At 46.5% G+C, this 17,700-nt stretch overlaps 3 protein-coding genes across 3 annotated transcripts; 1 reads left to right on the plus strand and 2 right to left on the minus strand.

Annotated features, from left to right (window-relative positions):
• Positions 1 to 1,480: 1,480 nt before the first annotated feature.
• Positions 1,481 to 4,879, minus strand: LOC124685191 (nucleolar GTP-binding protein 1-like). Its single transcript, XM_047219521.1, has 3 exons — positions 4,837 to 4,879; positions 1,717 to 3,797; positions 1,481 to 1,619 (listed from the first exon to the last, which is right to left on the minus strand). Exon 2 carries the CDS (start codon positions 3,765 to 3,767, stop codon positions 1,761 to 1,763), a length of 2,007 nt encoding a protein of 668 aa, XP_047075477.1. The 5' UTR covers positions 3,768 to 3,797; positions 4,837 to 4,879; the 3' UTR covers positions 1,481 to 1,619; positions 1,717 to 1,760.
• A 196-nt stretch (positions 4,880 to 5,075) lies between these two features.
• On the plus strand, positions 5,076 to 11,511 carry LOC124670899 (2Fe-2S ferredoxin-like). Its single transcript, XM_047207366.1, has 8 exons — positions 5,076 to 5,139; positions 5,281 to 5,368; positions 5,737 to 5,804; positions 9,418 to 9,485; positions 10,153 to 10,259; positions 10,520 to 10,569; positions 10,654 to 10,736; positions 11,116 to 11,511. Exons 2-8 carry the CDS (start codon positions 5,314 to 5,316, stop codon positions 11,228 to 11,230), a joined length of 546 nt encoding a protein of 181 aa, XP_047063322.1. The 5' UTR covers positions 5,076 to 5,139; positions 5,281 to 5,313; the 3' UTR covers positions 11,231 to 11,511.
• Positions 11,512 to 14,587: 3,076 nt separating this feature from the next.
• On the minus strand, positions 14,588 to 15,217 carry LOC124706595. The gene has a single exon (XM_047238256.1). The coding sequence runs from the start codon at positions 15,209 to 15,211 to the stop codon at positions 14,588 to 14,590; it is 624 nt and encodes a 207-aa protein (XP_047094212.1). The 5' UTR covers positions 15,212 to 15,217.
• Between the last annotated feature and the right edge of the window lie 2,483 nt (positions 15,218 to 17,700).

The raw sequence follows: 17,700 nt of genomic DNA on the forward strand, positions 1-17,700 counted from the left end.
AATAAATGTATATCGGTTCCATTTTGGTGAAGCTACCTAGTGGACATTTGTAATATCTCTGAAAGGGTCACTGCCTTCCATCTCGTTGGATCTTGCTGTATGGCTTCCTATGTTTTCTACAAAACAATCTACAATGAAGCATTAAATCGTTTTTATGTTACACTAACGGAGAAACCTCACAATAAAAGCAACGATAAGGAGTCATTTTCGTTCAGATGGAATTGTTCTTTTAAAGTCTACCAACAGGTAGCGGTTTGGACAAAAACACAAACAACTTGCGTGCAGGGAAAAAGAAAGTAGTCCAAAAAAGGTACAACCATACCAATCTCCAATTATTGTGTTCCAACCTAGTGAAACTTTATCACCAGTAACAAGAAGAATTACATGTGCAGCATTCTCATGCAAGAGAATCCTCACAAAACTCACAAGCATAGGCAACCACGAGAAGGAATAACTTGCTTGTGGCTTGTGGCGGCACTATGGTCAACTGGTCATAGAAGGATAAGCCTAGCTGCCATGAGATTGGACCGGCAGGAGTCAAGAGATTTCGCACAGTTGCGTGCCTGAAAGGAGATGGTGGTGGAGCTGCAATGTGGATGTGAGAGCCGATCTGGAGGAGGTGGTGGTGTGGAACAGAGGCGGCGAGAGGATGGATGTGGTGGTGTGACGGGCTAGAGCCTAGAGAGATTTATCTAAAACTAGCAGCACTTCCACTTCCAGGCGATGCTTGAACGTGAGATGGAATGAGGGAGGTTGGCCATAAATCGAGTTGATGCTGCAAATTTTGCTAGAGGCGGCCAGGACCGTTGGTTGTGGACTGTTCCAGAATGGTAGGACATTGGTGGAGAGCAAATCCGACTGAGCAGCCGCTCGATTGAATGGAATCGACGGCTACTAACGAATTTAATTACTTTGCTCATGGCAGGTAGACCAGGAGAGAGCAAGGTAGATTCAAATATTCAAAAAATGTGTACTATAGTGGTAGAGATAGAGAAATGTTAAAACACAAGTTAGGCAAAGAAGCATTAGCCTAGCGCTACCATGGAGACGTCCGCAGAAGACTAAGGATACAACCTGTGACAGAGAGCCACACCTCGATTACTACGACCGCTTGGATCAGCAGAAATTGTCACAGTCAAGAATCGTACACCGAAATTATAGCGTGAAACAGACCCAAGCGCGGGCGAGCTGTTGCCGCCCGAAGAAGCTAAGCGCAACAGCCACCCGAAAAAGCTAAGAGAAAACAGCCAGGGGAACGACTGACAATCAAAACTTACACGATCCAAGCAAGCGCAACAGGCGCACCATTGCATCCAGAAAGTGGAAAAACATAACTGGCATGTCACAGTACCAAATATATATCTCAATAGAAGTAAAACGAGCGGCCCGTTCGGATACATTAATATCATCAAACAAAATTTGACACTACTCGGCGCTAATGCCAGAAGAAACGACACACAATGTAGTTCAACAGAAACATAGTCTAACAAACGAGAACAATGTGTAACATAAAGCAAAAGCCTGAGAAGAATGCAGATAGTAGTATCTCTTTCCTGCTGGCTGGGTATCGAAGCCACCCCATATCTCCAACCAGAAAATAGCAGTGACCCCAGGTGTTCCTGCAGTGGGAGAAAATGAAGAGTTAAGCATCAAAGTACAATAATAACAGCAAAGAATAATACGTGGAAAGAACTATGTGAGGCAGAGTTCGCCCACCTGATACAGTGATGGCAAGCAGTCGTGTAGCATCATTGAATCGCTTATCGCCTGCTCGTCTTCCCAACTCCTCGTTTCCCAGAGAAAAGATGCTTAGGTCTCAAGGTGGGGATGATACGGTCACCCTCTCCTTTGCGGGCCTCCTTGTTCCTGTTCTTGGTAGAGTCCCTTGATTTCTTGATGGCCTTCTTCTTTTGATCCGAGTCCCTGAGCCCTTCACCTGGTACGACCTCAGTCATTGGTCGTGATTGGGACCTGGACCTAGACCTAGTTCGTAGTTTCTTGTCGGAGTGCTGCCCATCCACCTCCATATCGTCACCCTCAGCTCTGCTCAGTGACCTCTCACGCTTACGGCCTCTTGACTGGCTGCGGATCCGTTTCACTGCCGCAGTAGGATCAACGCCCATGGATGCAAGTTGCCTGCCCAGTCTCTTGGTTGTGAATTTCCTATCTTTGTCATGCTTCCTAGGAACAATAGGACGGCTCTCTGCAGTGCTCTTCTTCATCCTGTGCTCTTGGATGAGCATTGCCTTCTTCTTCCTAATTTTACCCAATATTTCACGCTGTTCTTCAGTTAGTTCATCATGGCCATCAATCATGAAAGCATCTTGAGCAGCTTCTTCTTCAAGACGAAGACCCTCCTCCCTTTCCAACTCTTCACACCTTTCCAGGATATCTGGATCCAGGAAATCAGCAACATTATGCCCATTCAGTATCTCAGGGAGAATGTCCTCCTTCCATTCATCATTGGCCAATAGGTAATGCTTCTTGAGACTGGCAGAATAGACACCAGCACCTCCATTCTCGTTCTCAAGGTCCCTCTCAAGTTTCTTCTTTTCCTTTGCAGCAGCAATTGCTTGAGCTTCAACAACAGCCTGAGGGATGCAAGTAGGCCTATCCCTATTGTCACGAGGCTTGGGCATAGCAACATGAAACCTATTCAAGCAGTCATTGATCTTCTTTGATTTCATCTTGATCTCCACCCTCTGTTCAAGAAGCCGCTCACACGCAGCATTTTTGACAGCCATCACACCCTCATCTGTCAAAGCACTCATTGTTAACAGAACACCCTCTTCATTAGGATCTCCAGATTGAGGTAAAGTCTTCATAGCTTCTGACTTCATCTCCATTACCAGCTTCATGTCCTCCTCAGAAAGCCCTTCAAGGGGCTGCAAGTCAGTCTTGTTGCAAACAATGACTAGAGGCTTATTCATGAACAGAGATTTTATACTGTGGAAGAGTGCAGCTTGCTGAGCAATAGTGTACCCACAAGAACCAGAGATGTCCAAGAAGAAAAGCACAGCAGCCCTCAAGTGTGCAAGAGCAGTGATACTGCACATTTCTATGATATTTCTGTCCTCAAAAGGCCGATCAAGGATTCCTGGGGTGTCAATCACTTGGTACCGAAGATACTTGTAATCTGCGTGGCCAACAAACAGAGACTTCGTTGTAAAAGCATAAGGCTGCACATCCACATCAGCCCTTGTGACCTTGTTCATGAAAGAGCTCTTCCCAACATTTGGATAGCCACAGATCAATATAGTGCGGGTGTTTGGGTCTATTGATGGAAGCCTGGCCATGTGCTGCCTGATCTGCTCAAGGTATGCCAAACTAGGAGTGATACGCTTCAGAACAGTGCACATGCGACCAAGTGCAGCTACCTTCAGGCACTTGCACCGGTACAGGGTATCTCCATACTTGAGCAGCCTCAGATAGTCCTTGGAGATCTTTGCAATGATGTTTCTAGCTGTATTGATCTGACCCAAAGCAAGTTTGTAGTGATCCTTGTTATAGAGCACATGAAGCAGATCGCCATAGAAAGGATGGATGTCATCCAGTCGAGGAAACTCATCTATGATGGTGGACAGCTTCTCATAGAAGTTCTGCTGGGTGTACCGAACCTTGCGCATATAGAACTGGCGAATGCGGTTGATAGCATAGCCCTTGTGGACAACAGTCGGTGTTTGCCTCTGAGTGCGGGACAAGATTATGTCGATGAAGTCCTTCCCAGGAGGGACAACAGTGATCTTCTTGAAATTATACTGCACCATCTTGCCGATATAAAGTTTGGCTACTTATTCCTGCAATACAAACAAACATCAGGTCAACAAATGCAGAAAAAACAGTAAGAAAACAAATGCATAAACTGGTAAAACAAAATGGAGAAAAAAAAAAGCAATACATAGCAGGGGGAAAATCTAGCAATCACTACATACAGAGAACATCAATCTGTAATTACAATAATAATTATAATACTCCAGATTCATGCCCAGAATTATTAGTGCATCCTTGTAACAGAACCAAAACTTTGACTTCAATAGTATGAGATTTAAGGCAGAAAAAAGGAAGCAAGAAGAACGATTTGCAACCAAACATAGCAGGAGGAAATCTAGGAATCACTACATACAGAGAACATCAACCTGTAATTACAGTAATTAATACTCAAGATTCATGCGCAGAATTATCAGTGCATCCTTGTAACAGAACCGAAACTTTGACTTAAATAATAGGAGAACAAAGGCAAAAGCAACTTTCTTTATTCACAGTTAAACATAATTTAAGCACAAGTATAACCAGTTAGCATCACAACAGCCAGGAGACTAGCTCAGGCACTGAAATACTACACGATTTAATTATAATAAAAACAAAGCATATAGAGCTAGGTAACAGCGATACAGAAACATCCTCTCAAAGGAAGCAGCACAACAGCAACAGTTCATGCTTTCATAATTAGGGCGTTTAAAACTGGAAGTAGGGCTAATTTAGATATAGCAATACCGGAGTCTAAGTCAAGGTAAAAAAAAAAGAGTTTATGCCGGCAGCAGCTAACTAGTCAAATCCCCAGCCCTATAGAGCCGGTTGTTACAAATTCTACAATCAGTACAAGAACATGCCGAAACACATAAGAAAAGCTTGGCTTCCTCAGAATTTCTGGACAGATTTCAACTACGAGCGGGCATGGAAAGGTCGAACCGAACCACGAATTCACACACCAAGAACCGCGGCTTTCGTCTCATCCGCGCGGATCATCAAAGATTAGCAGGCATACGACTCTACGAGACGGTCTACAGGCGAGAACGCAAGCAGAGAACACAGGGGGGAACGTCGGGCGCAACTTACGACGTGAGGCGGCGCGGCGGCGGCGGGGGGAGCTTCGCCTCGGTTGAGGCGGCGTCCTGGCGGCGGACGGAGTGGGGAGGAGGAAGAGGAGGGTTTACGGTTGGGTTTCTCCGAGCTTTTTATGGTGGTGGCCAAATGGGCTTTTCCTCGGCCCATTTAGCAGTTCTTTGCCAGGCCCATTATTTCCGGAGGCGGTGGTGGTTCGAGACTCCACCACGGCTCAGCCTTCCCCCACCCAACTCGCCGTCTCCCTCCCGCCGTCGTGGAAGGCGACCGGCGGCTCCCCACCGCCGCTTCCGGAAGGTTTGTCTCCTCGGCTTTCTTGGCCTTCCCATATCCATCTCTCCCGCCGCCAGACTATCTATCTTGCTTCTGTGTGGTGATTCGCTCGGCCCGGCCGGTGATTATGGTGCTGATTCGTGGTTTGGTGGGTTGTTGTTCTAGGGTTCGGAGGCCGTAGTAGGCTCGGCCGCTGAGATGCTCTCCAGGATCTCTCAGCTCGGAGCCCGGCTCCTGCGCGAGACCAGAGCTGGTTGGTATCTTTTCTGCCCCCTTTCTCCTCCTATGCTACCTGTGCTAGTAGGAATCAGGAGGAAATTGTTTGTGTTTAGCCTTATGATAATGTGAAGTTGTGAATTCGTATAATGCGATTCCTACATGAAGTATACCATTGCTTCGCACTTGTGTCTATTATTTACCTTCTAATTGGATAGTCATTGTTGATGTATGTCACTGTGCTAGCCAATGTCCTTAGTTGACAGACAAATTTCTTGATCTCTCGTATTGACAAACCGTCTGGGTTGATGTACAGCTAATCCCCTTCACCTTTAAGCCCTTTGGTGAAGGTGCATATTTGGTTCTGCCTTCTCATTGAGATTGATTATTGTAAATTTTGTGCAGCTGGCAACTTAACAGGCCATAGAAGCAGTTACTACCATGATCAACTCACTCGGCATTTAGCTCCAGCGGTTAGTCCTATTGCTCTATAATCGTTACAATTGTGTTCATGCCCTTCATACATTCTGTAACTGAGAAGATATCCAAGGCAGTGATATAGCTTTTTTTCTTTACATTGTGCATGTAGTAATTCGTAGTGTTTCAGTCCAATTGTCTAGTTTTCTTTTTTTTTAAATAGTACTAAAGGTTATATTTGCTCTCCTGTACATCTTTTGCCACCTCCAGTTATATGTACAAACAGTGGATATGTAGAAAAAAAAGTTTGTATGTCCAGAAATGATGATTTATACTAGTTGAATGCCCGTGCGTTGCCACGGTCCCTTGTCCTAACTTATAAACATGCAGATAAATATTCATCCTTTAGCTGGAAATATATAATATTCATCCTGAAATCTAAAGGGTGCTTATAAACATGCATATACATATTTTTCTTATGTAAATCCCACTTGCAACAAAATAAGGGATAATGTAATAATGCACATGTATTTATACCATTACTTATCTTGTAAAACATTTACGAACCTACCAAGAATAATTGTCTTAATCTGGATCTTGTTAAGAAAGCACTCAAACTTCCGGAGAGGCCAGACAAAATCATCAAAGGGAGAAAGATATGATTTAATTGCAAATAAATGTCCATACAAATATGAGCTTTGAGAATTTTAACAGCAAGCTTGTCTATAAGATTTAAACATGCACGCACAATTCGTGTCTTCGTCTCAGCCAATATGGATTAACAAAAAAAATTAAATACCTATTAATAAAATTAAATTAACCCCATTTATGTTAAAACCATCTGCCAATACATAGGCCTAATATTATATCCACTAAATGATCGACAAAGAAATAACTAATTGTTGGTGGATTTTATGCATATGTTCATATAGACAAGATAAAATGTTTGCTGAGATGTACTAATTAATTAATGTGCAAAAGCTGCATTATCTGTTCTTGGAGAGCAGAAAATAAGAAACCTTACAAGATCTCAGCGTTAAATCGACGGTCCTCAGGGTTAAATGACACTTAACTAATTCTCAGGCTTTGAGACTGAGAATTAGTAAATCTGTGTAAATATATAATATTCAATCCTCACTTGTATGTTCCATTCATTAACACGGGTGTGTAAATAATATTCAATCAACGCCTTCGAAGGTACAAAGAGAAACCTGATAGACCTATATCAGCTGCTTCTAAGAGAATCTCTTCTTGAGTTATACCTTTTCTTCTCCCTATTTTCTCTTCTTAATTGTCTGGGCCATTTTAAAAGAGGGAAAAATAATGAACTAACCTCAAAATTCCATCTCCTGTGTACAAGTTTCGATTGTTGATGAAATTAACAGCGGCAACATTTGATGAAATGCAAGAAGTAGAGGGACAGGAACCTCAGTGATTTTTTTTCCTTTTCAAGGCATCAGCTTAATCAAGGATAATGACCAGATGCATCTAAAAGGGAAATAAATACCATTCGCTTGGTAATTACCTTACGGATCAGAATCATGCATGTACACTACTTTTGCATTATGACCTTCATTCTATATATCTTGCTCCATTTACCATCCTCATCAACTTGCCAAATGCAAATGATCTACAGAGTTTGGAAAAAAATCAGTACAACTTAACCATACTTGGTACAGAAACAGCGAGCACATTATGGACACAACAACATCTGAGATTACAAACATCTAGGAGTGAACATCAGCCCTTTAAAAAGAGCATCAACACCGTGCTTTTCTTTTCCCCGAATTTTGACCCTACTTTGTCCGTTTGCTGTTGTAGTTTAAAGAAAATACATGGTTAATGTGTAAAATACATCTTGGTGATTGCATGAAGAAGAAAAAAAAACTCATGTCATCTCAACCTACCAGCTTATATCTCGACTAATGCCGATGTGGGTCTTCTAAACATGCAGGGTCTCGTTCATCCACGCCAAGACACCATCTTTAATTTTGAAGAACTTCATTCTTTTACACATCAAAATTAAATGATAAGAAATTCCTCTGCAAAGATAGTTTAGTACGACATAAGAAACAAGGAAGAACATATAAGTTAGAGAACTTTAGAACAACTAATATGTTCTTTCCGAAAACAATCAACTACTAATAACACAGTTCACTGGGAGCACCTTCTGTGTTACCAATTCAAAAGTTCAAATCAAAATAACAATGGTAAAAATGACTTGGTGGTATAGTCCTATAGATTGACGAGAAAAATAAGAAAGAAACAATTGAAAACTTGCCTAAAGATGTAACCTTGGGGCATGTTTATCTCATGTTCTTTCTCTACACTATGCAATGATTCCTCAATTATGCAAATCTTCAAGGTTAATCTCAATAGGCTACACCTTCCATAAACTATAACACCTCCTTAATAGCTGCCTCAAATATCCAAATATGGTTAGAGAATTGGAAGAGTGTAGTTTGCAGAACCTTGAATGATAGGCTGTTAGCATGGTTGCGTTAAGGGCATCTTCAACTTTCAGCTTCTTACCGCTCTTGAGACTTATTAGTTAGTGTAGTGTAAATTATGACAATGCTATGGTAGACTCGCTGGTCTAAATCTACTTAATATTATTGGCAATGACAAGCTTACAAATATGTAAATCAAATAGTAGTAGTAACTCTGAAAGAGAGCTCACCTAATTATCTGAATAGCAAGCCCCCTGCAGAAGTAAACAACCAGAACGTGGGTACCATCGAAAGTTTAACTGCAATTCACATGTATATGATATCATCAGACAAGGTTTGATTTCTCTCCCAAATCAGCAACGGAAACTTCAAGCGTGAACGAAAACCTGATCAATAGGAGATGAAAAAAACCTTGGTGGAGCGTGTCGTCAACGAGCATGAAGCCCTGGATGTGCAGGGGACGGGCGGGGGCGCAACATCGACGGTGTGCAGGGATCTGGCGGCGGTAGTGCAGAGCTGCGGAGGCAGAGTGAAGGATCCGGCGGCGGGCGTGCAACGCTCTGCGAGCAGGATGACGATGATGGCGGCGTGCTACTGACGGTGGCCTATTTAACTGCTACTGCTACAGGGTTGTCCTGTGGGACAGGGCGGCGGCTTCGTCCTGGCCGCTGGCCAACGGATGAACATGGTCGATGCGTTGGCCAAATTTTCTGGGCAGCGGCGTGCGTGAACGACCGCGTGTTCCACTTCGTCCTACACCGCGGTCAGCGCAATCACGGACGCACACCAAGAATACGTCTGCTTTTCTCCATGGCATTGAACATGATTTGGGATAACGAAGGAAAGAAGGATTTGATTTGGTAAGTAAAGAATTGATTTGACAAGGAAAGAGGGAAATTAGAGTGGGGATTGGGAAGGGCGGACAAACAAGGAAAGTAGCACTGTAATTGTGCAGGGCGGACTATGCATTAGAGGGTGGGATGGATGCACAAAAAAAAACCCTGTCCGGTCTAATATTTGATCGGACGCAGCGTAAGTAGTGCGATCAGATTTGACGGCTAAGATGATTCCAATGACGACCACCAAAGTGCGTTGAGTGTCAAACGACCAACTCCCATTTAATAGTAAAGATTTGCCAAGTTTCTTTTGTTTTTGACTTTTGAGCCATGTGTTTAACAAATCTGTGTGTGTATAATGAACTCTGTTCTATATTTTTCAGAAGAGCATCCTCTTCTCCACTGCCACAACTAGTAGTCATCATGATGAAGGCAGTCAGGACAAAGAGAAGTGAGTGTATCTATCTCTTCTTTCAGTTTTTCTGCAGCATGAAATTTGAAAACCTAGCCATCTTTGGAGTACGCAGCATATTCCAGAGCATTTCTCACGTTTGATGGCCCAGGGATTGGGTTACCGGTTGAAATACCGCGGTTACCGGCCGGTAACCGGAATTCCCAACCCCCTCCGGTAAATGAATTTATCGGCCAAAAAATCTCAGTCTATTTGAATTTGATTTGAATTTAGACCGATTGATTAGTCTATCCTAAACTGTATGTGTTCCCTCTACACTATAACCCCATACCCCGACTTATTTGTCTGAATCTTTCAATTCCTTCTTTTCCAAAACTTATTTTCAAAATTTCAGAAATTTTTTAGTTTTAAATTCAAATTTTGTTTGAGAATTTCGTTCGGTATTTGACCGGTTATCACCGGTAACCGTGGTTACCGGAAATCCCTGCCCCTTCCGAGATTTTTTTCAAACCGGTACCCGAAACCTTCTCCTTGCGCCTCTAAATGAAATAGCTTCCCTGAAACAATAGCTTCATCTGTCCCGAACAGACCATTTTTCTCTGTCTGAATGGAATCTCTGAATGTTAGTATTTGGATTTGAGCAATTATTTGACATGGGAGAAGGAATTGATGTTCTGACAAGACCAATTTTCTCTGTCCTGAACAGAATCTCTGTAACATTTGTCAACAAGGATGGCACCGAGCAGACAATCAGAGTTCCTGTTGGAATGTCCATGTTAGAAGCTGCTCATGAGAATGATATCGAACTTGAAGGTTATAATTTCAATTAGTGATAGAAGCTTCATGTTTTCCATTTGTTCCCTACATAAGTCTGTAGTAGGTGAATGCTATCTGATACGACCAGCTTTTTATAAAACTAACTGCTCATTCACCTGACACCTGACCCACATATCATGCACTCTCTTTCGCTGTCTTCCATTTATTAAGTGGATATGTTATTTTTTCCTTTTATGATCTTGCAGCTGATTTTCAACTTTAGGTAATAACCTTGCCTAGCATTTTGGTTACTGCAGGAGCATGTGAAGGATCGCTGGCATGTTCTACTTGTCATGTCATAGTGATGGTATGTTCTAGATATGAGCCATTCTTGTTTTGTTCTGCCATACAAGCTGAAGTACTGCTGACTAGCAATTTAAATCTTATCCAGGATGTAGAACATTATAACAGGCTAGAGGATCCAACAGACGAAGAAAACGATATGCTAGACCTTGCGTTTGGGCTCACTGAAACGTAAGTGAAAATCTCCTAGTGTAGTCTTGTTTGTTTATCCATCTTACATGAACCCCTCAAATTTTGCTATATAGGCATCATACAAACAAAGAAGCGCACTGAAAATTATTGTAACACCTATATGCAGCCATTAGGAACTATGGTTGCTTGTATAGTGTCAGCTATGATGTACTGGATACTTGTGTTAACGATCAACAGTAGCTAAAGATAACTTTAACTATAACTGAGAATATTGCTAAATGGTTTATTCTCCACAACCACACCTGTATAACTTCTGTATAAATGCCATGGTAGTTTGGTATTTTATTTGCTGAAAGAAAACTGTTTGTTTGTATTGTGCAATCAAGACTTCAGCAGTTTGCTACATAACATGTTCCAGGTCTCGTCTTGGCTGCCAAGTAATAGCGAAGCCTGAACTTGACGGTGTCCGACTGGCCTTACCTGCAGCAACCAGAAACTTCGCGGTAGATGGCTTTGTACCAAAACCACACTAGAGACGGTTCAATCCTTTCGAATCGAGATCCTTACAGCACCATCAGTTTTGTACCCTTAACATGTAACTTAACTATACAATATAATCCGTGGAAGCCCCTGTGTTTCGGGGTGTGCTGTTCTGCAAGTTCTGTTTTCATTTGATGAGGCCCTTGGTTACTGCGAGATGCCAATGTAGTCGTTGTATTTGTACAACTGGCACAGGGCAAATAAACAACTTGTGCTTGTGAATGTGACATCCATCGGTAATATTGTTTTGGCGGCAAGAGAATGTTTCCAACTCTGTAAAATCTGCGGAGAGCCGGTCTTACTGCATTTTCTACTCTATGGTGGTGTTAATCTTTGTCTAGACTTTGATTAAGAAACACATGTTGCATAATTATGCCACCAACTCTAGTTCCTATACTACAATGGGGCGACTCAGGGGAACCTTAATCCGCCGCCACCAGGGACTTCCCACCGTCAACCCCCTCCGTCGCCGCTGTCACTACAATCTCCGTGGTGGCGGCTAGCGCCCTCACCTCCAAAGGGGCTGGGGGAGCTCGTTGTGGAGGCTTCGGCCGGCTGCACATCGCGGTATTCGAGCGGTGCCACTTGATGCGGTTCTGTAGGGAGGGGCAACCACGACCTGCTGGTCCAGAATGCCCTTGGCGAGGCGGCAGTCGGCTGCGCATGGCGGTTGTCGGTGACGCCCGTGGCGTGGTCCAGATGGGCCTGAACAGGCGCCGCTTGATGCTGCGGCGGCGGGGTGGCTACTAGCTGCTGCTCGCAGGGCCTTGGTGAGACGACGGTCGGCTGCGCGTGGTGTTTGCCAGGAACGCCCGTGGCGTGGCCTAGACGGGTCTGGGGGGCATATATAGCTGGACCTGCTTGGCCCTAGGTCCTGCCGGTGAGCCGACTGATGTGGTGGTCCTCCTCCAGGGCCGGTGCTGACCGGAGTTGTTGTTCCGGTGACGCCAGCATCCCTGCTCTACCTCATCTTGACCATCTCAGTCTAATATCAGGTGAGCTAGGATGTTGCAGCGGTGGTGGGCAACGTTCTCCTTCATCGTTGATAGTGCTCCTTCCTGCGGTGGTATCCGCAACCTCATTGTTCTTCTCCGTTTCATCGGGGGAAGGTCTTTGGCCCAGGTGAAAATCTTGCTCGATGCTTCCGTTGCTGACCACGGTGGTGCCTGCGGGTGCCACTTCCTTCTTGGAGGCGTGATCATGGACTGGGTTGTTCCTCCTCTCGATGCCAGGCTGCTCTGTCGGACCATGCGGTGGCGCTACAACGTCATTCCCCTTCTTAAAGGTGTTGCCTAGGCTGCGAGGGGTGTCCCCGATGTGGCAGTCAGAGATGGTGGCCTCACCTGTTTCTCCCGTGAGGTTAGGTTACGTTGTGTCGTCTGCAGTCTACTACTTATGGTGTGAGTCTCCAAAGCGCAGTGTACGCCATCGTTAAGTTCATCCGCTCGTCTCCTTCTCAAGGCCGGCCACCTTTTATTCGCTTGCTCCTCGCCGATTCATGTAGGTCGTATAAGTAGTGGTATGTGGTCTGGGAAGCTTTGGGGTTCGGTCTTGCTTTGTTGTTGCCTGTGACGCGGTTTGGAGGCTTAGTGCCCTGCCTCTTCGCCATTTTTTACTCGACATTGGGCAATGCGAGCTTGTCACTGTCGTTTTGGGGTTGTATTGTAAGCTAGAATGCAAGTATAGTGTTGTAGCCTTTCTTTGACGTTTATTGTCAACTTAATACAAAATTTACGAACATCCATTGCGGGTTATCGAAAAAAATAGTTCATATATTATAAAATGTGTGGTTGAAGATCCGAAGACTGATGATGTAATACTCCTGGGACGTGAGCAAAAGTCCGTGCACGGTACATGGTGATGTTTATCCGTCAAGAACAACCACGAGATAAGGACATCTCTAGCGGCCAGATGTATTTGGGACATCAAAAGTGACCGTGTGCATCCGTTTGCGTCGGAGATAATGATTATGTACACCTCAGCGGCATTCTATCCAGCCTAGGCTGTCTATCTTTTATGCCGGAAGAGCATTAGCGACGATCCTCTCTTGTTTGATGAAGAGTATGGCCTCAGCTCATGGTGGTAGGCAGGAGCCTCACATCACATGTGCGTTGGCGGTTGCGTGCATCTGATAGGCGAGTGTGGCTACGGACAGACCAAACATTTTGCGTCAGGTCACTAAGCTGGAGTGCGGACTATTTTTTTATGGCATAAGGGGCACTTCAAAACCCAGTAGCGGTTCAGTCGATCGTACCAGTCAGGCAGGCAGAGCCACAAGACCACAACCGCGAGAACCGACCACCGACCGGCCGTCCATCCCTGGCCATGAACGCTCAAGTTTTAAACACCAGTGGCGGAAAAGGCTCGCAACTGCAACTGCTCTCCACGGCCGATCCAAGACAAGAGGTCAGACAAACGTAGCCGATGCTGCCGCAGCCGGCACCGTCAGTGTCAGGCGGGCCACAGAAATTATCGTCAGGCAATGGCTATGGCCAAGCTTCAGGCTTGAGCTGCGCGCGCGCGCGCAAGCCGTTTGCGGTAATGTCGCACCCAACCAGATGCTCTCTCCGGCCGCACCAACCATCTCTGAATAGCAACGTTAACTGAAGTAAATGGCAGGACGCAGAGGCCGTGCTCTCCCAGGACGCGCGGTAGGTGCAACGGGCATACGGAATCGCACGTCTGAATGTCCGGAGGCGGCTGAACCACTCCTGCCATTACCATCCGATCGGCAGCTAGCTTGGCGTACGCAACCGGCGCACGCACCAGATCGGCGGCGGTAGTCCGGATCATGGCGCCGGACATGTGGCGTACGTTTTCGTGAGCCCTGGCACACTGTCGTGCGGTGAATCGGCCACTGATTGATCGCTTTGTTAGCTAGTGGTCTGCTCAAGTGGTGAGTGACAAGTAAGGGCCTTCTGGAAGCATGCAAAGGTAGGTGAAGGCAGCACTCGACGTGATGGATGGGTAATCTTGCGTGTCGTGGCGAGCAGAACGATAGATCGAGTCTGCGATCGGCAAAAAACGTCATGTCGGAACTCGAAACCGTTCCATCACAGGCTTACCTACTACTGTACCGCGCGCCAGTGGTTTGTGAAAGAAGGAACCGGTGATCAGCATCGATCGATCTCTGTCGAATGAAGCAACAAATGCTGGCCGACTGCGAGGCGCCGCCGCTAGCAGCGTTTGGCAGAGGAACTCGAGAACGATATAATCGGATGCGAGATTAGATGGAGTACTCCATGTTATTACGATTTACAACCGCTAAAGCGCGCTACATGAACCATTTTGATTCCAGCTGCTGCTACTACTATCAGTACATTTTATTGCTACTCCTGAATTTGGAGCGATCAGAAGCTCGAGGCTGTGCCAGCTCTAATAACCCCCCGTCTGGGTATCGCCGCCGTTAAGCCCCAGTGATCGGCGCCTTGATCCCACAGCCGCACGACGGTGCCGCTGACCGCTCTGGGGCTCCGGTACCGCCCGATCACGTCAGTGGTCGCCGTCGCCACGACAGGCACCAGCGACCTCACCACCTCCCACTCGAACGGATCCTTCTTCTCCCACGGCCCGTACACGCCATCGTAGTCTTGCGGATCCAGCTTCTCCTCGTCCTCCTCGTCGTCACTCTCCACGCCGCAGTATCCGACGCGGCCGCTGTCTTGGTAATACGCCGTGTACCTCTCCTTCGGCGAGGGCGCCGGCGATGATGTCGTCGGCTCCGTCGGCCTCTCGGCCGATCTCTTCGTCTCCGATGCTGAAATCGGCGGCTTGGACGTATCCAACTGCAGGGGCTTCGTGTCGTCGGTGAAATCAGCCGTCGAAGACGAGCGCAGGCGCCAGACGCCGGCGGCGGCCGCGGCGGCCAGGACGGCGGCGAGGCAGGTCCACGCCGCAGCGCCTGCCGCGGCGACCTCGGGGAGGGAGTAGATGCGGAACGCGACGGCCTCGAGGGGCTGCTCTAGGAGGTCCATCCCGATCGCCTGCGTTTCTTCTTGGTTTGATGATGGTTTTCGCGGTGGCTGTGTTCAGGAGTGGCTGAGCTAGTAGTGGGCATGAAAAATGGAAGCAAGAGAGGTATTTAATGGCGGGGAGAAGGAGGTGGGTGATCAAAACATGGCCGTTGGATGCTGAGGCCAAGGTGCGGATCAGGGGAAGATGCTGGGGGATCGGCGGGAGGGATTAGGGAGATGCTTTGTCGGATGCCGGATTTCCCATTTCGTATCCTAATTTGGTCTCACTATTTTTTCTTTATAACAATTGTTTAGTTGCTCTCCACATGTACCACATGGTAATTTGGTCTCACTATTTTCCTCCACCAAAAGTATATGCTACGCGCACAAAGGCATTGTGTGCTGCAAGTTTATAAAACATCTTCAATATTGAAGAAAATGGTTGTTTTCATTTTTTGTTAAAGATGGTTGGTTTTCTTCACATGTGTCTTGCACATAAACCAGATGAGTACCATATTTGCAAAGAAAAAATCCTAAAATCTACCACTTCTGAGGTGTGGCATTATAAATCGCACTAATTCACATCTAAGAACAATTTGATAGCCGGCGTGGCAGGTGGGGCTCAACTGTAAGAGCTGAAGTGGCAGCCAACATGGAGGACGAGGTGAGGTGGAGGACAAGGACGAGGTGAAGTGGACATGGGGCCCACTTGTCATCCCTTACCTCGTATCTATCTCAACCATGTCTCTATCTTCCACCAAAGTTGTGTGTGCTGGTCCATTGATGGGTCCTCAACGGGACGGGTGGCGTACGGCGGCGAAACACAGAGAGGTGATAGCGAAGAGGGATGCGCGGGACTAAGGGAATCTACAGTGGTGGTGTTAGGCCGGAGGTGAAGAAGATAGAGACGATTTTAGCGATTCTCGAAATATCGCCTAGATTCGCCGGAACATGAGGAAGGAGTAGGACAAGGTGGAGCTAGTGCGCGTGGTAGCCTTGACTGAGGAGGTTTGCAGCGACCGCATGGCGCGGCAGCGTCGACAGCGGCCTCGGGTGCAACCGGCGACGGTGCACGAGGCCTGTCGCGCTACCTTGACCTCCTCCTCGCGTACGTGTTCAAAGATGGCCATTGATGATGATGATAATAAGAGCATCTCCACTCGTCCCCCCGACGAGGCCCCCGAGCGACGTTTTTCCCATCCGGACGGCAAAATTCGGCCCAGTCGCGCCCCCGGTTCCTCGTTTTCATCCGGATTTGGCCATTCATCCATCCGGCGAGCCCACACCATCCCCGGCCCCCCGGGGACCTATCGGGGACTCCGGACGAGTGAAAAGCGGGGAATGGCCCGATCTGTCGGTGACTCGACGCACGAACCCCACCGCCACGTCGCTCAAAATCTCCCCCACCCCTCGTATCTCTCTCGCCGCCGGCACCACCCCGCCGGCTTGTTGCCCAGATTCCGCCGCCCCTCCTTCCCCACCTGCCTATATTCCGCCGTCTTTGGACGACGGCCTATCTGGCTGCTCTTCCGCCGGCCTGTTTTCCGACTTTGGCCTGCTCCTCGTCGCTCGCGGCTCGGGTTGCCTCGACCACGCCCGTCAGGTGTTCGTCCATTTGCCTCGCCGGCCATGGACTCGGACGAAGAGGAGGAGCAGATGTTCGTCGAGCTTATTGATGCGTGCAGTTGACACACGTCCGTTGGGAACCCCAAGAGGAAGGTGTGATGCAGACAGTAGCAAGTTTTCCCTCAGAAAGAAACCAAGGTTTATCGAACCAGGAGGAGCCAAGAAGCACGTTGAAGGTTGATGGTGGCGGAATGTAATGCGGCGCAACACCAGGGATTCCGGCGCCAACGTGGAACCTGCACAACACAACCAAAGTACTTTGCCCCAACGAAACAGTGAGGTTGTCAATCTCACCGGCTTGCTGTAACAAAGGATTAACCGTATTGTGTGGACGATGATTGTTTGCAGAAAACAGTAAAACAAGTATTGCAGTAGATTGTATGCGATGTAAAGAATAGGACCGGGGTCCACAGTTCACTAGAGGTGTCTCTCCCATAAGATAAAAGCATGTTGGGTGAACAAATTACAGTCGGGCAATTGACAAATAGAGAGGGCATAACAATGCACATACATGACATGATAAATATAGTGAGATTTAATTAGGCATTACGACAAAGTACATAGACCGCTATCCAGCATGCATCTATGCCTAAAAAGTCCACCTTCAGGTTATCATCCGAACCCCTTCTAGTATTAAGTTGCAAAACAACAGACAATTGCATTAAGTATGGTGCGTAATGTAATCAATAACTACATCCTTAGACATAGCATCAATGTTTTATCCCTAGTGGCAACAGCACATCCACAACCTTAGAACTTTCTGTCACTGTCCCAGATCCTATATAACTAAGAAGTTCATCCCCACTATCCTATTTCTCTAAACATGCAGCTATGACACCTTAGCGGTCCCACCACCTCAGATTCTTTCTACCATCTGATTCCAT

Source organism: Lolium rigidum, chromosome 1, assembly GCF_022539505.1.
Source record: "Lolium rigidum isolate FL_2022 chromosome 1, APGP_CSIRO_Lrig_0.1, whole genome shotgun sequence".
In the NCBI taxonomy this organism is placed as follows: Eukaryota; Viridiplantae; Streptophyta; class Magnoliopsida; order Poales; family Poaceae; genus Lolium; species Lolium rigidum.

Bases quoted from the DNA above. Each gene is read 5' to 3' on its own strand.
- LOC124706595 (XM_047238256.1), bottom strand. From the start codon at position 15,211: ATGGACCTCCTAGAGCAGCCCCTCGAGGCCGTCGCGTTCCGCATCTAC.
- LOC124670899 (XM_047207366.1), top strand. From the start codon at position 5,314: ATGCTCTCCAGGATCTCTCAGCTCGGAGCCCGGCTCCTGCGCGAGACC. The intron at 9,486-10,152 runs GTGAGTGTATCT...TGTCCTGAACAG, and splicing joins GGCAGTCAGGACAAAGAGAA to AATCTCTGTAACATTTGTCA. The intron at 10,260-10,519 runs GTTATAATTTCA...TGGTTACTGCAG, and splicing joins GAATGATATCGAACTTGAAG to GAGCATGTGAAGGATCGCTG.
- LOC124685191 (XM_047219521.1), bottom strand. From the start codon at position 3,767: ATGGTGCAGTATAATTTCAAGAAGATCACTGTTGTCCCTCCTGGGAAG.